Source organism: Falco punctatus (assembly GCF_963210335.1).
Source record: "Falco punctatus genome assembly, chromosome: 1".
Classification (NCBI taxonomy): Eukaryota; Metazoa; Chordata; class Aves; order Falconiformes; family Falconidae; genus Falco; species Falco punctatus.
In genome coordinates, this window is record NC_137580.1 from 68,283,544 (window position 1) to 68,298,998 (window position 15,455).

The 15,455-nt window shown below is 42.3% G+C and overlaps 1 protein-coding gene across 1 annotated transcript; it reads right to left on the reverse strand.

Annotated features, from left to right (window-relative positions):
• On the reverse strand, positions 1–15,345 carry CYP2U1 (cytochrome P450 family 2 subfamily U member 1). Its single transcript, XM_080374042.1, has 5 exons — positions 14,903–15,345; positions 9,054–9,686; positions 4,602–4,763; positions 3,440–3,607; positions 1–3,009 (listed from the first exon to the last, which is right to left on the reverse strand). The coding sequence occupies exons 1-5, from the start codon at positions 15,336–15,338 to the stop codon at positions 2,831–2,833; spliced, it is 1,578 nt and encodes a 525-aa protein (XP_080230168.1). The 5' UTR covers positions 15,339–15,345; the 3' UTR covers positions 1–2,830.
• Positions 15,346–15,455: the final 110 nt, after the last annotated feature.

Consider the following 15,455-nt stretch of genomic DNA (forward strand, 5'->3'; position numbering starts at 1 on the left):
TCAAGCACTTACTTGGGAATTACTTTATTAAAAATAAAATTACACTGAAGCAAATTCTAAAGTAATTTTTAGAAATAAGGATATTTTCAGCATTCAGAAAAAAACATCCACTTATATAAACACACATTTTTCAATAAGGCATTTGAGATGCTTTCTCTGCTAAAAAAAAAGGGGAGGGGGAGGATACATTTAAAAAGACAAACCAAATCTGCTACCACTTTACTTACCAAAGATGGTAACACACTTTTAAAACCACAAACATTTTGTTGCTTTTATGCTTTTGTTTAGTTACTTTCACAGCATCCTGTGAAAATTTCAGTGCATCTGGAAGGCATGAAAGGAACTTTATTGTCAGTTCCAACTGCATCTTGCATTCTGGCAGACGCTGACATGGTTGCACCTCCACATCAGTATTTTTAGCTTGTCGCATCATGCAACATTTGATTATAGGCATCACCAAAAACCGCATTCTCGCAGTACTATTTGTAGAAGGGTAATTTTTGAAGGATAGTTTTCAAAGGTGACATTTTAAACTAAACCCAGCAGGCAAAACAAGGACAAATATGTAAAATTCACATACTAGGGGATTAAGTGAATTGTGTCTTCTTTGGAATCTGTCTGAAGTTCTTTTCAAATGTGTCCTCATTGATTAAAAGGACAAGTATTTCACATACATGATCAGCCACACACCAATATTATGTTGCTTAAAGAGACATTTCAACAGAAAGATAAATATTATCAGCACTTAATTTTACTTTTGCAATTAAGCATATACCATTTCAAGGATTTCCAGACAAAAATCCCAACTCTCCAGAATCTATTTATTCATTGGAAAATACAAAGTTAAAGAAATAAGTGCTTATTACTCTAATACTCAGCTTTTAGTGCAAGTTTACTAGCATTGCTATTAAACTCAACTTCTTATTGTGCTATGGGGTTTTCAAAAATTTCATACAAAGGAAAAATTTAACATGAGCATGGGGCAGCCTATAAAGTCAAAAGTTAGCCTATATAAGAACTGGAAGTTCTCACACAAACAACATGGTCTGACCAACCAAATACATAATTCAGAAATTAAGTCACTCTGTTATCCAAAACAGGTAACAGAAAACCTCAATCTAAATCCAAAATAACTGTCTTGCAAGTCTTTGCTAGGTACTACCTGGCTTTTAAAACTTCAAGTTAAAAAGTGACCCAACCAGAGGTTAATATAAAGCTAAAGAGTTGACTGTTCTTTCACAATTGATGTTTAGTTTCTGTTGTGGAATACCCAATTCCACTCTGCAGTCAATTACACATTCCAGTCTTGTAAATTAGATGTTAGGAAGACTGCTAGTATTCTCCAGATCTCCAATGAGGGAGGTGAAAAAAAAAAAAAAAAAAAAAAAAAGTCCTCAAAAGAGTACATATGTACTTATTTCACACAGTATGAAATTCTGCTAGATCAAAAGGTGTATAGAGATTTAAGGCTGTTTAAGGACAATTATTTAAAGGTTAAATTGCTACATGTCCCCCAAAAGATTGCTTTCAATGTTTGAGAGAACTTTCAAATAAAAGGCAAGACTGAGTGCCCCCTTCTGAAACACCTAACAATAGGTTTCCTTGGCAATTGGCTTGACAGGGGTAAACAGCACTAACATTTTGCACGTGAGAAAAGTAAGGTACTGATACTGTATGAACTACAGATCTTTTTACTCCATATGGAAGATAAAAAGATAAAACCTTTATACTCAAACGTCGAGTTTGTCAGGTTACCCATGTTCCATGCCTAAATGTATAAGGCCTACATTTGTAGCGCCATATTGATGCCGTATTTGAAGTAAGCCTCGAGTTCCCAAAGCCAAACAGGCTGTGGCAGTACTGTCCACACTACCTGCAAATGAAAAACCCGAGTTCAATCCCCCGCTTCAGGATTATGCACATAGAGTTTCCCCCAATGAGTGGGCTTGTTGGTCTCATCCACACTGCAGCCATGGCTGATGTGGGGGAAACAGTGAATGCAAAGCGGTAGCACAGATGTCATCTTGAGTATCTGTTTGGCACCAGAGAGAACAGACTTCTGCTGTTTCTTGTTAGGAAAATCTGCTTTCATTTCTATTCTGAGATAAAACATCTGCATCCAGATGCTGCACACTCCTTTCATGTTAAGAACATGGTATATCCAAGGATTTATTTGGCCTCCAAGCCTAGGTTTTCAGAGTTGGTACCTGCTTGTTTATAGTGAGCCCTGACAGTCAAGAATGTTTGGATCCAGGAATCCAGACTGAATCCAATCTACACCTATGAGTTACTCACAAGAAAAAATCCTTCAAGGATACAAGAAGTGTCATTTAGTCACTTTCCAGAAGTATCTGTCATTATTTAAGCTCAGTTATGTTTCTTTACACAGAAAATACTAATACCCTCTCATTTATTAATCCTTTTGGCATTAGATGATATCCTTCAGTCATTTGGTAAAACAAGTGTTTACATACTGCTTTTACCAAAATAACAATTACTGTTTTCTAAAGCATTAACAGATGTTTTGGACCATTCTCCCATAATTAACATTTGACAAACTGACAGTAATAGCTTATAGACAGAGGGGTTATGTCCAGCAAATTTTAATATCAAATTGTGAACTACGCTGTCTGTTCATTAGTGGAATGCAACAGCTGACCAAAAAAAAAAAATCTTCTCTTTCCAGAAGTGTAAATGGATCATTTTCACTGACTATGAAAAGCCTATGCAGTTGGTGTTTTTCTGGAAAGTAACAAAATAAAGCTGGAAACAAAATAAAGCTACATTTTAAAGCGCAGTATTTCTTTGTTTAATCTTTTTTGGTGCCATATCATTTCTTCAAAGCTATTATATTGAATGGACATGGAGCCAACGTTAGACCAAACCTTCCCTCCATAGATGGTTGTGCAGCATTTTCAGGGTACAAAAAGGTAAAACTCTGCATTAGACTTGCAAAAATTAAGAACAGCTCCATTTTTGCCAACTGCTCTCCCATGCACACACGTTTACCTGAAGAACAGTTAGAAGAGACATATTACTGGTTTTGTACTATTGATCCATTTGTTAACACACATGCAATTCCTATGCTAGCACAGCACAAACAGAAAAGCTCAAGTTACTATCAAGCTATGAACTCCAAAGCTTTGGTCTTCCCTATTTGAGTCTAAGCCTTTCTCAGCTGTACTACTACTACTTCATACTAACAGCATTTACATCAACAGCAAAAGTATTCTCAGAGCACAATTCATGATTTCTCCTTCCTGCCTGGCAACTGGAGACTTCAGGAACACACCCCGTTTTGCAAGTCACCAACTCTAATAATAAAACAAGCTCTGCAGTTGATCCTACGTGCAGCTTCCACATCTCACTCCTTCAAGGCTCTACACTTGAAACACCACCAGCCCCCTGACCAGCTACTGACTGCATGTGGATATCTTACCCATTCCGAAAGGAATGAACGCCTCTTTCTTAATTAGCTGGCCTTTTTCATCCAGAAATCTTGATGGTTGGAATTCATCTGGTTTCTCCCAAATGTTAGGATCTCTGTGTACTGACCACAAGTTGGGCACGATCACACTGCCCTTAGGAATAGTATATCCCTGGAGCACTTTAAACAAAAGCACAGAGACAGAGTACCTCACAATTACTAGAAGTAAACACAGGAGACTTATACTATTAAGAAAACGACTACAAAATGTCACAAAAAAATTATACAGATCCCTAGCTGCGGGCTGCAAAAGTAGGAAGAACTTAAGGCAAAGGGGATCTCTGCTAGCCTGCTTGAGTCAGAATCGTGCAGGCCAGTGAAGCTGGAAACCCAGCAGCTCCCCATGGGGAAAAGGTAGCAGCAATCATTAGAAATGCACTGTGCTGTATGAAACTGCTGTTACCCAGCTTCCTCGCATTCCTGTGCTGTCACAGAGCCCCACCACAGTGAAGGTAAGGAAGAGGGATAGGTTTTGAACTGTTGTCAAAAAGGTTTTGAAGTGACTAGTCTCATTTCAGCTTGCTGCCCCTCACTGTCCTGCAAGCTAAAACGTCATAAAAAGCAGATCAGTTCAGCACTGGGTTTGAATGCCAAGTATTGCCACCTCCCACTCACTGTAGCCAGTGTTCAGCTATGTTTATGGAAACATACACCCAACAAGACGGCTTGGAGAAAGATATTTACTATTGTTTTCTGTAGAGGTGGAGCTCAATGGTATAAGCCTTTCGAGCGTTAGCAAACCAACTGCTCCAACTTGGTGTTTTCAGACCTTTGTGTCAGATGGCTAAAAACGACTCTGCTGTTTCAGGTACAAAGGTGGAGTCTCAGCTGCCAGCTATCACTAAGCACATCAGTCAATACAAGCTGACCTCCAGAAAAGAAACCACTCTAAATTAGAACACCTCTAGATGGTAGGTCAGACATGCTGCTTAAATAGAGGCATATCAAATAGAGGCATATCTCAAGGCCGCCTACTCTCTACAAATGGCATTTTACATATTTGGGTTATACGTATAATACATAAATGAAGTCTTTGTAAATTCTTACTAGATGTCCCATCAGATCTCCATCCACACAACAAACGCTGTATTATCAAGTCTCTACAAATGCTTACCAGCAGTTTCTGAGGCCATTCGAGGAATAGAAAGGGGAACAACTGCAGTCATCCTCTGCACTTCCATAATGGTTGCCTCCGTGAAGGGCATTTGAGTCTTGTGGGTAAGAGAGGGAACTTTGTCACGTCCTAGAACTGCTTCAATTTCTGCATGAACCTTCTCTATTCAAAGGGAGCAAGAAAAAAGAAAAAAATATAAAAGATACACAATATGTGAGAAGACATCATCCCAATTTCACTTGCCTATGCTTCACTGTTTACATAGATTTGTCAAAAATGGCTACAAGGCACGTGATTCCTAGCTGAAATAACTACATGAACATAAGCCTACAGAACGGACTCAGTTAAGAATAAAACAACCAAGCACAATCTTGACGTCAAGAGTAAAGCTACTGAGATGACAGACATTGCTAGCACTTTGGTACTGGAGAAGTACAGAAGTTCTGTTCCAGTTCCAAATGTATTCATAATCTTAGTTTAAGAGTTTAACTACACAGTGATTAGAATGGTGAAAACATCAAACTTCTGGCCTGCATTAAAAAAAGGAACAAAAAGAGACTGCAAGCAGTGTGTGCCTGAAATGGCCTCTGTCCCTGGGGAGGTCCAGTTCTCAGAACCAGGAAAGGTGGTGAGGAGACGGGAAAGCTTTTCATGGAGCTGCTTTCAATACTTCATTCTGTAGTAGGAATTCTGCCGCTGTTACTGCAAGCATTGAAGCCATTTAACTTGTTCTTGCTACTTCCTACTTTCTGTTCACAAAACCTAATCTCGGCTATTTCCCACTTCCCCCAAAAGGAATCAGCACATGCTCCTTCCCCCACACAGCCCTTCTGCAGAGGAAAACCAGAAGTTAATGAGCTTATCTCTCGCCTCATTCACATGAGGCACAAAGTGTCAAGATATTTGTTTGCCCCTTTCTTCTCCCTAAAGGCTCAACATAGAAGTAATTCTCTTCACTGAATTTTCTGAGATACGAGATTTGCTTCATTCATATACAGGATCATGTGCCTTTTCTTCCAGGTAACTTGGAATATGGCTACACAGCAAAAGCCAATCCTGAAAGACATGACCTCAAAAGTATCTTTTAATCAAAAATAAGTCAGTTTTAATTTTTTACCCTTGGTATCCTTACTATTTTATGGTTTCTTGCTTGCCTTGCCCAAGCTTCAGAATCCAGGCTGCTGATACTCTTGAGTCTTTGCCCTTTTCTCTCCTTAGCACCGATTCAACGTTAAATAAAAACTCAATGCAAAAAAGTTTTCCTGTTTTCAGGGAAACATTCAGAAACACCCTGCCAACTGTGTTGAACGAACAGTTGCTGCCACCTATTGGATTTGCGAGGAAAACAAGTTCTCACATGAGGAACAGAGTGAAAAATACCTCACCAGCAGATTTGCTAATGACGCAACTCTCCACCTGCTTTGTGGGGTATTGCTACTTTTTTAATGACACATTATAGCCCTGTACTCAGATATGCACATCCACAATAATTTAAACGAGTTAAGTTTTCAATATAGAAAAAGTAATTACGGAGACTGTCTCATGCCAAATGTCACGCCAGCGTTTCATCCTGAGCAACATTTCTTTGGAGTTTGTAAAGATGTGTGGAACTACACAGAAAGCAGCCAAAGTGCTGCTCACATTACCAACTGCAAAAACATCGACTTTGAGAGTTCTCTGCAAACAGCATGTTATTTGAACTGCTCCGCTACATTTAATATATTTAAAAATATCACAGATCATCTTAAGTCAAGGACCAAAACCAAGTCAGGGAGCAGACCAAACCAAATACTCCCCACTGCCTCCCTATATGCACGCACGCACACACATGCACACACCCAACCTTACAGCAGCCTTCCAGTACCTAAAGGGGGCCTACAAGAAAGCTGGAGAGGGACTTACTACAAGGGCATGTAGCAATAGGACCAGGGGGAATGGCTTATAAACTGAAAGAAGACTGATCTAGATTAGATACAAGCAATAAATTGTTTACTGTGAGGATGGCTGGACACTGGAACAGGCTGCCCAGAGCAGCTGTGGATGCCCCATCCCTGGCAGTGTTCGGGGCCAGGCTGGATGGGGCTCTGAGCAACCTGGTCTAGTGGAAGGTGTCCCTGCCCATGGCAGGGGGGTTGGGACTGCATGGTCTTTAAGGTCCCTTCCAACCCAAACTGTTCTATGATTCTTTTTCCATGTAAAAAGCAAAACTGGCTTTCCACAGGCAAATAACATTCTTTCTCATTTTTCTCGCTGATAGCCCTTCATTTGTCTTTCTGTGTCTGCAACATTTGCTATGGCTAAAAGTTATGCAATTGAGGTATTTCCTTTAGGGGATAAGAGAAACATATTACCAAGAAAAGAAAAAAAAAAAAAAAAAAAGAAGCCCATACATGACTCCCAGGCAATCAGGATACATAAAGAATGGGATACTAGAAGTGAGAGAATCACACTGCATAGCTAAATGATACACTCTGGACTACTGAGCTTATTTATATTGTTTGACAACAGCCACAGCATAAGGAGAGGGGAAATCAGAGAGGCAGTAAAACTGTTAAGAGGTCAGAAGAGAGAAAACTGACTAGCACATACTCGGGACAGTACCAGGCAGTAGGGAAAGGATTAAAAAAAAACAAAACACCACCACAAACACAGACCTCTTCTAGATATCATCTGTGTTATTTAGAACATAATCTAATTCATGTAACTGCATATCAAGTCAAGCAGTGGTAACACACAACCATTAAAACCAGAAGAATCAGCCTATGCAACAAAATTTATTTTACATTTGTCCCTGGTGGACTCTCCCATGTACTGGACTGATGCCCTATTTTGCAACCGTTGCTCAACAATTTGGTTTACTTTGTGCAATAAACTATGATCTTGGCCTGTTTAAAGAGATTATTTCAGAGATAGGTGCTGTAAACAAGTATCTATTTGCTTATCTGCAAAGCAGCTGCAGCACATCTAAACCTCAAAATCTCAAATACCTGATAAAAGTATTCCAATTTTTATTGTTCTTAGATAACTTCAGGTTTACCCTTCTTCATCCCAGGTTAGCAACAAGTCTGAGCAAAGGAGTGGTCTCCTGGGGACTTGTTTTACTACTATGAACTGAGGCAGAATTACCAAAGTAGAATCTGTCCATCCCGCCAAGGTTTCCAATCTGCATATACCCAAAAATCTTTCTAGCGGAAATCAGTTGCTATGTAGAACTTCAGGAGAAGCTGCTAATAAATTTATTAATTGCTTAATTTTCATCAAATTCAACCACCTAAATTTGTTAAATAGCACTAAAGAAAATGCTGGCTTTGCAACCACGTGTACTGTAACAAGACTCCATACAGAAAAATATTTAACTAAAATTCATTTTAAGTCTTAGGTGATAGAAATTTATCCTAAGAAGTCCTGAAATACAACTCTAGCAAGTACTATTTTAATATTGTAACCTCTCCAACACCACTGGTATTTTTTTATACCCACAAAAATCTACAAGTCATTTTCTAGAACTCTGTCACAAACAGGAACCAGACCATAGCACCATCACATAATTTGGGTTGCAAGGAACCTCTGGAGGTCATCTGACCTAATGCAACTCTGAGGGTAGATCAGACTTCTCAGGGTCATACCCCACAGAGTTTTATTTTCCTAGTATCTGATCAGAATTTTCTTGTTGTAGACTGTCTCTGCTGCTTCTCCTCCCTTCACTGCACACCTGAGAGGAAACTGCCTCCATCTTCTTAGCATCTTCCGATCAGTTAGCTGTAGACAGCATAAGGTCCCTCTCCTCAGTCATCTTTCCCTAACACCAAACAAGCGCAGTTCCTCCTGCCTCTCCCTTGGGATCATGTGCTTTATGTGTCTTCCCCACCCTCATTATCATCAACCTACCCAACTGCCATGACCGTTAAAGACTGACGGGAGAGAGAGGCCTTGCAATGACACTGACCAGCTGGTGCCATGGACTTCTCTAAGTCCAATTTGCTTAAGCTGTCTCTAATTTGATCTTCTTCTACAATGTGTTTCACTTCCCCAGACTGCTGCTAGGCTCCAGAACCTCCCTGCTCAGGGAGGCATAAAAGCAGACCTTACCACTACACATCCCACATACTTTATATCACTACTATAGGCCTGGAGTGCTGCAGCTGCCAAAGCTTTTGAAACGTGCTAAGGTTTCTGGAATTGCTTGGAAAAAGATAAAGTTGTCCCAAAACAGAAGAAATGCATAGACTAAAGGACCATTTAAATAGTTAACATATAGCACTAACCTAGAGATCATCATAGCAGAGCAGGAGAGAAGATGTCTGATTACATATAAACCTTTTAAATTACACGTACACATGTACTGTTTGCATTCAAAATGACTTCTCTGTTGTCACTGTTTGCTTCTGTTTCTGAACATCTATCTAGACCTTTACAGTCTGGAATAAAACAGCAAAACAAAAATAATCTTACCTTGTACTTCTGGGTAGAGAGACATGTAGAGCAGGCACCACAGTAATGTGTTGGAAGTAGTGTCTGTGCCTGCGATGAAAAGGTCACCAATGATAAAAAACAGGTAGTCTTCATTAAAACTGCTCTCCTTGTTGTTCTTTTCCTCCTCCGCGTGGATGAAGTACATATCAATGAAGTCCCTGGGATTTGCCGCATCCAGTGTATCCCTGTGCTGTGCAATTATTTTCTTTAGAAAAGCAGTAATATCTAATTCTGTTTTCCTAAGTTCCCGGAAAGGCCCAAAGGGAAGGTAGTACAGCCATGGGCAGATATTGACCAGGATCATATAGCTGTTCACGCTTAGCTCTAGCGCACGGGCCATGTTTTTCAGCATCGTCTTGAACTCAACATCTTCGTAGTTAAAACGCCTGCCAAAGGCCATGGAACAGATCACATTGGATACTGCGTTGCGAATGATTGGAAAGGGATTAAATGAATTATTTCCATGCTTCAGCATCTCCTCCTTTATAAACTTCAGCTCCTCAATGATTTTAGGCTCTAAGCTGTGTCTTCCCACTCCAAAATGACGCAGTGTTGAGAGGGAAAATTTCCTCTGTTGCTTCCAGACAGGGCCATAAGGTGCAAAAATAACACCTGGAAGAGAAAGGGAGAGTCTGAAACAAAAATTCTCTATTTTCAACAAGAAATAGTTAGACTGGCCTACAACCCAAGAGCCAGAAGAGAGGGAAACAACACGTGGCAAGTTTGTCCCAAGCACTGGGCTAGGAGCTAAAGGAAGAACACAAAGTTCTTTATAATAGCTTTGGGAAATCCTGTCCTTCCTTTTCCCAACCAGTGAAATGAATAGAACAGTCACACCAAGAGTTTTATTAGTCTTTGCAAGACAGTAATAGATGGAGAAAAGGTACTGTAGATGCTTTATTATAACAATTTAATAGGAACGGTTACTGTAGGACATATCTTAACTATAGCCTTTCCTCCTCAATGTCCTGAGACATTAATTACTTCAGCAAGGCACAACAGAAGATATTAAAACACTTCCCCCTTCATTTTAAACAAACTTCTCAATACTTTTTGCATGTGTACATACTTCTATTACAAGCAACGTTTTTCTTTATTCTATAATCAGAATACAGCATAGGCATGCTGCAAACAAACTGGGAAGGTGAAGATGGATTCAGAGCCACCTGGCAAAAACCTGCTTGATTTGCATCTCAACACTTTTGATGCCTCCAGGCACATGCTCTGCATGATTGTGTCATTATGAAACACCACTTAAATTAACTCCCTTAGCTTCAATTATAAATATTGCTCACTTAGAAACAGAAACATCTCTTTTGTTGAATTAACAGATCACCCCAAAGATATCAGGGTAACAAAATACACAACCTTATATTTCTAAAGGCACTTCATAGTTAACCTGAGAAAACCTAAAATCATAAAAACACGGGCTAGTTGTGCTTTTGTTCTTTTAGTAAAGTGACATCACATCTGTTTTCTTCTGGAATGAAACAGTTACTTTATAAAAGCAACATCCATCATTCTGTCAACTGAAAATCTTCATGTTAAAATTAAAAGAAAGAAATGGCCATAAGAAATTAACAATAGAAAGATGCACCATGTTTCAATGCTTAGCATTACCTACATTTCTATTATGACATAATGCTCATAGCTCCTAATGCAAAAAGGAGAATAAACAAATAAAAAATCTATAGCTAGAAACAGAAATCCGTAGATCCGTAAACAACTACCCAGAAGGGCCTGCAATACCAAAGGTATAAATAGTTCAGCATAACATAAAGCTGGTAATGTTTGTAGCCAGATATTCTGATTACATTATCTACTCACAGTAGTAACAACAGAAAGAAGAACACAAACACATGACCTGGTTTCAAAACCCCTAAACAAAATAAGCAGAACATTACGAAGAGTCAGAAGAAGCTGAGAATCAGCTGAACTTCATCTTCTCTGCATTAAGACATTCCTTAGGAAATCTATTCAAATGTCTACTCCCTGGCACTTTAAAAATGGAACCAACAACTTTGCAGATTCCCTTTCTCAAGTAATGTTTCCTGGTAGCACTGGTGTCCTCAAGTAGGTAGGGTAGGTGAAAAACCAGGCTTATTAGGGGCTGCATTTAGTCAAGAACCAGCCTGTGTTTTCAAGGTTTTTGGCTGGGGCGTGGAAAAGAATGTGCATTTCTTGGAACAAAACAACATTACCGCTATTTCCATCCCACAAGAAGTATCTCCAGAACAGACTACACATCCACAACCTCTTCCCCTTTCTGTCATTAGGAAAACTAGTTCTAGGATCCAAATACCTTCATAAAAGAAAACAGACCTACTGTCCTGAATGTAAAAAGACTCTCCTAGCCACATGGGAAGGCCAACAGCAACAACAAACCTCCCTGCAGGCAGACAGCCTCTCCAGCAATCCTGCACTGGGCACAGCTGCATGGCACAATGTATTCTGAAGTCCCAAAACCCCAAACTACGGCAGAATACTAATAATTGATTTGCAAATTGGGAAAGAATAACATAGGAGACAGATTAAGGAGGAAGATGAGCACTAAGTTAAAATAGAAAAAGAAAAATGACAACTACTTCACTGCCAGGCAATAATAATCAAATAGTACTTCACTGTTTTCAAAGAAAATCTCTGCAGGACCTGAAAAGTCAATGTACGCAGCACAGACAACTGTATTCTTAAAAAAAAAATCACCAAACCCACAACAAAACATAGCCAACAACAAACAAAACAACCCCCCTGAAGATAGTAGAATAAATTCTGAAGCAACATAACCCCAGAATAACCAGGCCTTCATGCTCATTAGAGAGGACTAATTTCTATGAACTGATAATGAGAACCTCTAAATACAACCAACAAAGCAGCAAACACACAGAAAAACAGAAAGTTGTTTGGTTTTTTTATACATGAAAAAATTCAAATCCTTATGGGATCAACTTCTAGCAAAGGCTAACTCCCACTCCAAATTTCTCATTGCTTTAGCGTTGCTGCAGTAGCGGCAACATCGACAAACACAGAATTCACAGCATTTAATAACATTTAACTTCTGTATTCTCAATGTCCGCATCTGAGTGTGCACTGGGCAGGACTATAAAGGCAGGTGACTACTCAAGCTCCATCTACTCCAGAGATTAAGTCTTTCCTACCTCTCACAGAGAAAACAAAAATGTTTTACTAAAACAAAAATACCAAAACCTATTTTTTCCCTCCAGTCTAGTATTTCTCTTTCTGCAGGTGTATGTGCAGAAGCCTTCAACTAAGAACTGACTTCTCCTTGAAGCTCTCAGTGCACTTCTCATCCAGCCAAGGGAGCCTCCCTTCTTTGCTACTCAGTTGTTACAAGTGCAGTGGTCGCTATTTCCGATTCCCCTACTTGCTCTCCCCAGGGAACAGTATTTTATGTGCATCTTACACACAATAGAGCCACACACAGCTGAGATAAGCCCTTCTTTCTTCCATAACTACCCTGAGCTGACCTGCTGGGTATAAGACAAAACTACAACAGAAAACATAGCTTAGAAAATAACCCCAGAAGTTTACACCAGGTAGTTTGTTTACAGAATGAAGATGTAGGAATCGAAATGGATACTTACTGACTCAAAGTGCTCCAGCATTGTAGTACCCAAGTTGTGAGAAGTAGACCTGAAGTTACACAGTCATCCTGCTTTTATCTTTTCCTTTCCTAGTACATATGAATGCAACTGTCGCTGCCCTGAGCAGCAGTGAAGCCTCACCCATGAACTCCTGAAACTAAACGGAGACTCTCAGATCAAACTTAAAAGAGACCTACAGTCTGAGTGTTGTAACCTATCCACCTCCTCCATGAACTACACAAAAAAAAAAGAAATACTTGTTAGCCCAGAGCTCTTATGGACAATATCTGAAAACTGAGTTTAGAGATTTACTTGTACCTACACCATAAAAAAGAAACCCAAACCCACAAAGCTTTCAGAAAACACATACTGCTCACCTCTTACCCCAGCGGTTCTACAGCAACTGCCTTCCCAGCACCACACATGCAGCACCGCAGAGGTTCAGTCACCTCCTACATGCCACCACTAAACCAAGACAGCCCACTGAGAACAGCTGTGACTTCCAATAGCTTTGGGAGAACCTCCTTGCATTCTTGTGTGGGCCAGGCAGACCCACACTGCCCATATCCACTGACTTTTCCCTTTGTGTAGTCAAAACACATTACCCCTGCGGTTCATTCTACAATACTCACATCTGCAGCAATTCTACCCGCTGCGCCAGCTAACATAAGCGATACATAACAGCTACATACATTTTACAGACATCGGGCCAATCCTCATGTAACAGTCCTCGTGCCTGAGTGCAGCTATGGTGACATTCCAGATAAAACTAAATGTAAAGCAACCTAAAGTCCCTGTCACGCTGCAACGCAGGCAGGCACAGCCCCTGCACTTGGCCACAGCACATTCCAGACAACAGGCTCCTGACACTTACAACTCCCCTGGAGCCTCCACCAGTGGAAACTGCTAACTGCCCTAGCTACTCTTGTGTCACCGTTTTCAAAAAGTCTAACAAAGAACTGTGTGCAGAAAACAAGAAACATAAAAAATTCACAGCGTTCAAGGAAAAAGAAATCCACCACTGATAAAGCCTGAACACACGGTTTTACAGCACTGCTAAAATTAATCTAATGTCTAATTGCTCTTCCCCTTTCCTCCCTTAGTCTTTGCTAAATGTACCGCACTAAATCACACATGGTAACAACTACGTACCAGTAAGATCTGTCCCAGACCAGTATCATTAATCATTTTTTTATCCTTTAAACTGATTACAACAATAGTATCTGATTGCTTTTTAATAAACACTACCTAGGTTCCTTGCTTGCCTATTATCTTTACTGGGGTAGTTTTTGGTACGGTAAAAAATTGAAGATAGAGAGTTTGAAGCACTTAATAGTATTTCCTTGCTCTCCGGGGGGAGGGGGGGGAGCAATGATAAACAAGATTCAAAATACAGTTAGCACATTAACAAGCCTCCTGGGCTACACCTCCTAAACTGAAAAAGGAAAGGTAATATTCCACAAACACCAAGGTCTGTAACGGACCTGAAGACTAAACATGAAGAAACTCCAACTGCGGTACTGCCACCATGTGTTTAACCTCTCTGTGCCCTTTTCTTGCAAAATCTAGTGAACTCTCCTTTGACCTATTGAAAGACACTCAAATACGCTCAGTAACTTCTGACAAGCTGAATAACGCACCTGCAAACATCCCAGCAAGGGCAGCCCACCCGCAGGCTGCAGATGCCAGCCTCCGCAGGAGCCTGCACGCTGCCTCGGCAGGGGCTGGGGACACGCACAATTTCACGCCGCTACCAAAACGTTTTGCAGTCTTCTCTCCTGATACAGCTGGAATCAGAAACCAGCCGCTAGCTGACAGACTAGCTGCTCCTTAAAGCCCTGCTCAAACACCATTCCTTCCCCTGTCGACAGAAGCGAAGGGGCCAGGCATCTTGGTGGCCGTGCGGTGGCCTGTCGCCGCGCTGCCGGTGCGCAGGGATGCTGCCCGGTGCGCAGGGATGCTGCCCGCCCGCCTACCCCAGGGCGCGCTTCTCCCCGCGTGCCTTCTGTCACCGGCTGGGCCCGGGGCACGCAGGATGAGCAAAATGCGAGCAGATGGTCCAGCCTTGCAATTCCCAGCGCCTGCTTCCCAACGCCGGCACCGCAGCCACGACAGCCAGCGGCTCCAGCTCGATCCTCTCGCCCAGCATCGCCCCGGCAGCCCCGCACCCAGCCAGCCCCGCCAGGCCCGGCCGCCCCCCCCCCCCCCCCCCCCCCGGGCGCTTACCCTTCTTGCGGGTGATCATGAGGACGATGGGGACGGAGGGCCGGTCGCTGAACACCTCCGCCTTCTGCACCAGCGCCTCCCGCACCGCCCCGAAGGTGTTGAGGACGATGAAGGGGCGGCTGCCCACGAAGAGCCGGAAGACGCTGCCGTACATCTTGGTGAGACCGGTGAGGAAAATGTGGGGGGAGAAGGCGGGGGACCCCCGGCCGCCTCCCCGCCCCTCCACCGCCCACCTCCTCAGCAGCGGCGGCGGCAGCAGGGCGAAGGCGAAGTTGCCCACCAGCGGCCAGGGCGCCGGGCCCGGCGGTAGCCCCGGCGGCGGCCGCGGCCGGCGCAGCAGCCAGTAGCAGCCCAGCCAGCACAGGGCCGCCAGCAGCAGCTCGGTGGCGGTGGGGGCCCGCAGCAGCCACGTCCAAGCTCCCGCAGTCACCCCCATCCCCGCCGGCGGCGCCGCGCCCCGCCCTCGCCCCCTCCCGGCGCGTAGCGGTTTAAGATGGCGGGGGCGGGCGGGAGGCGAGGCCCGGCGGCACCCTGACCCCGTCCCCGCCGCGGT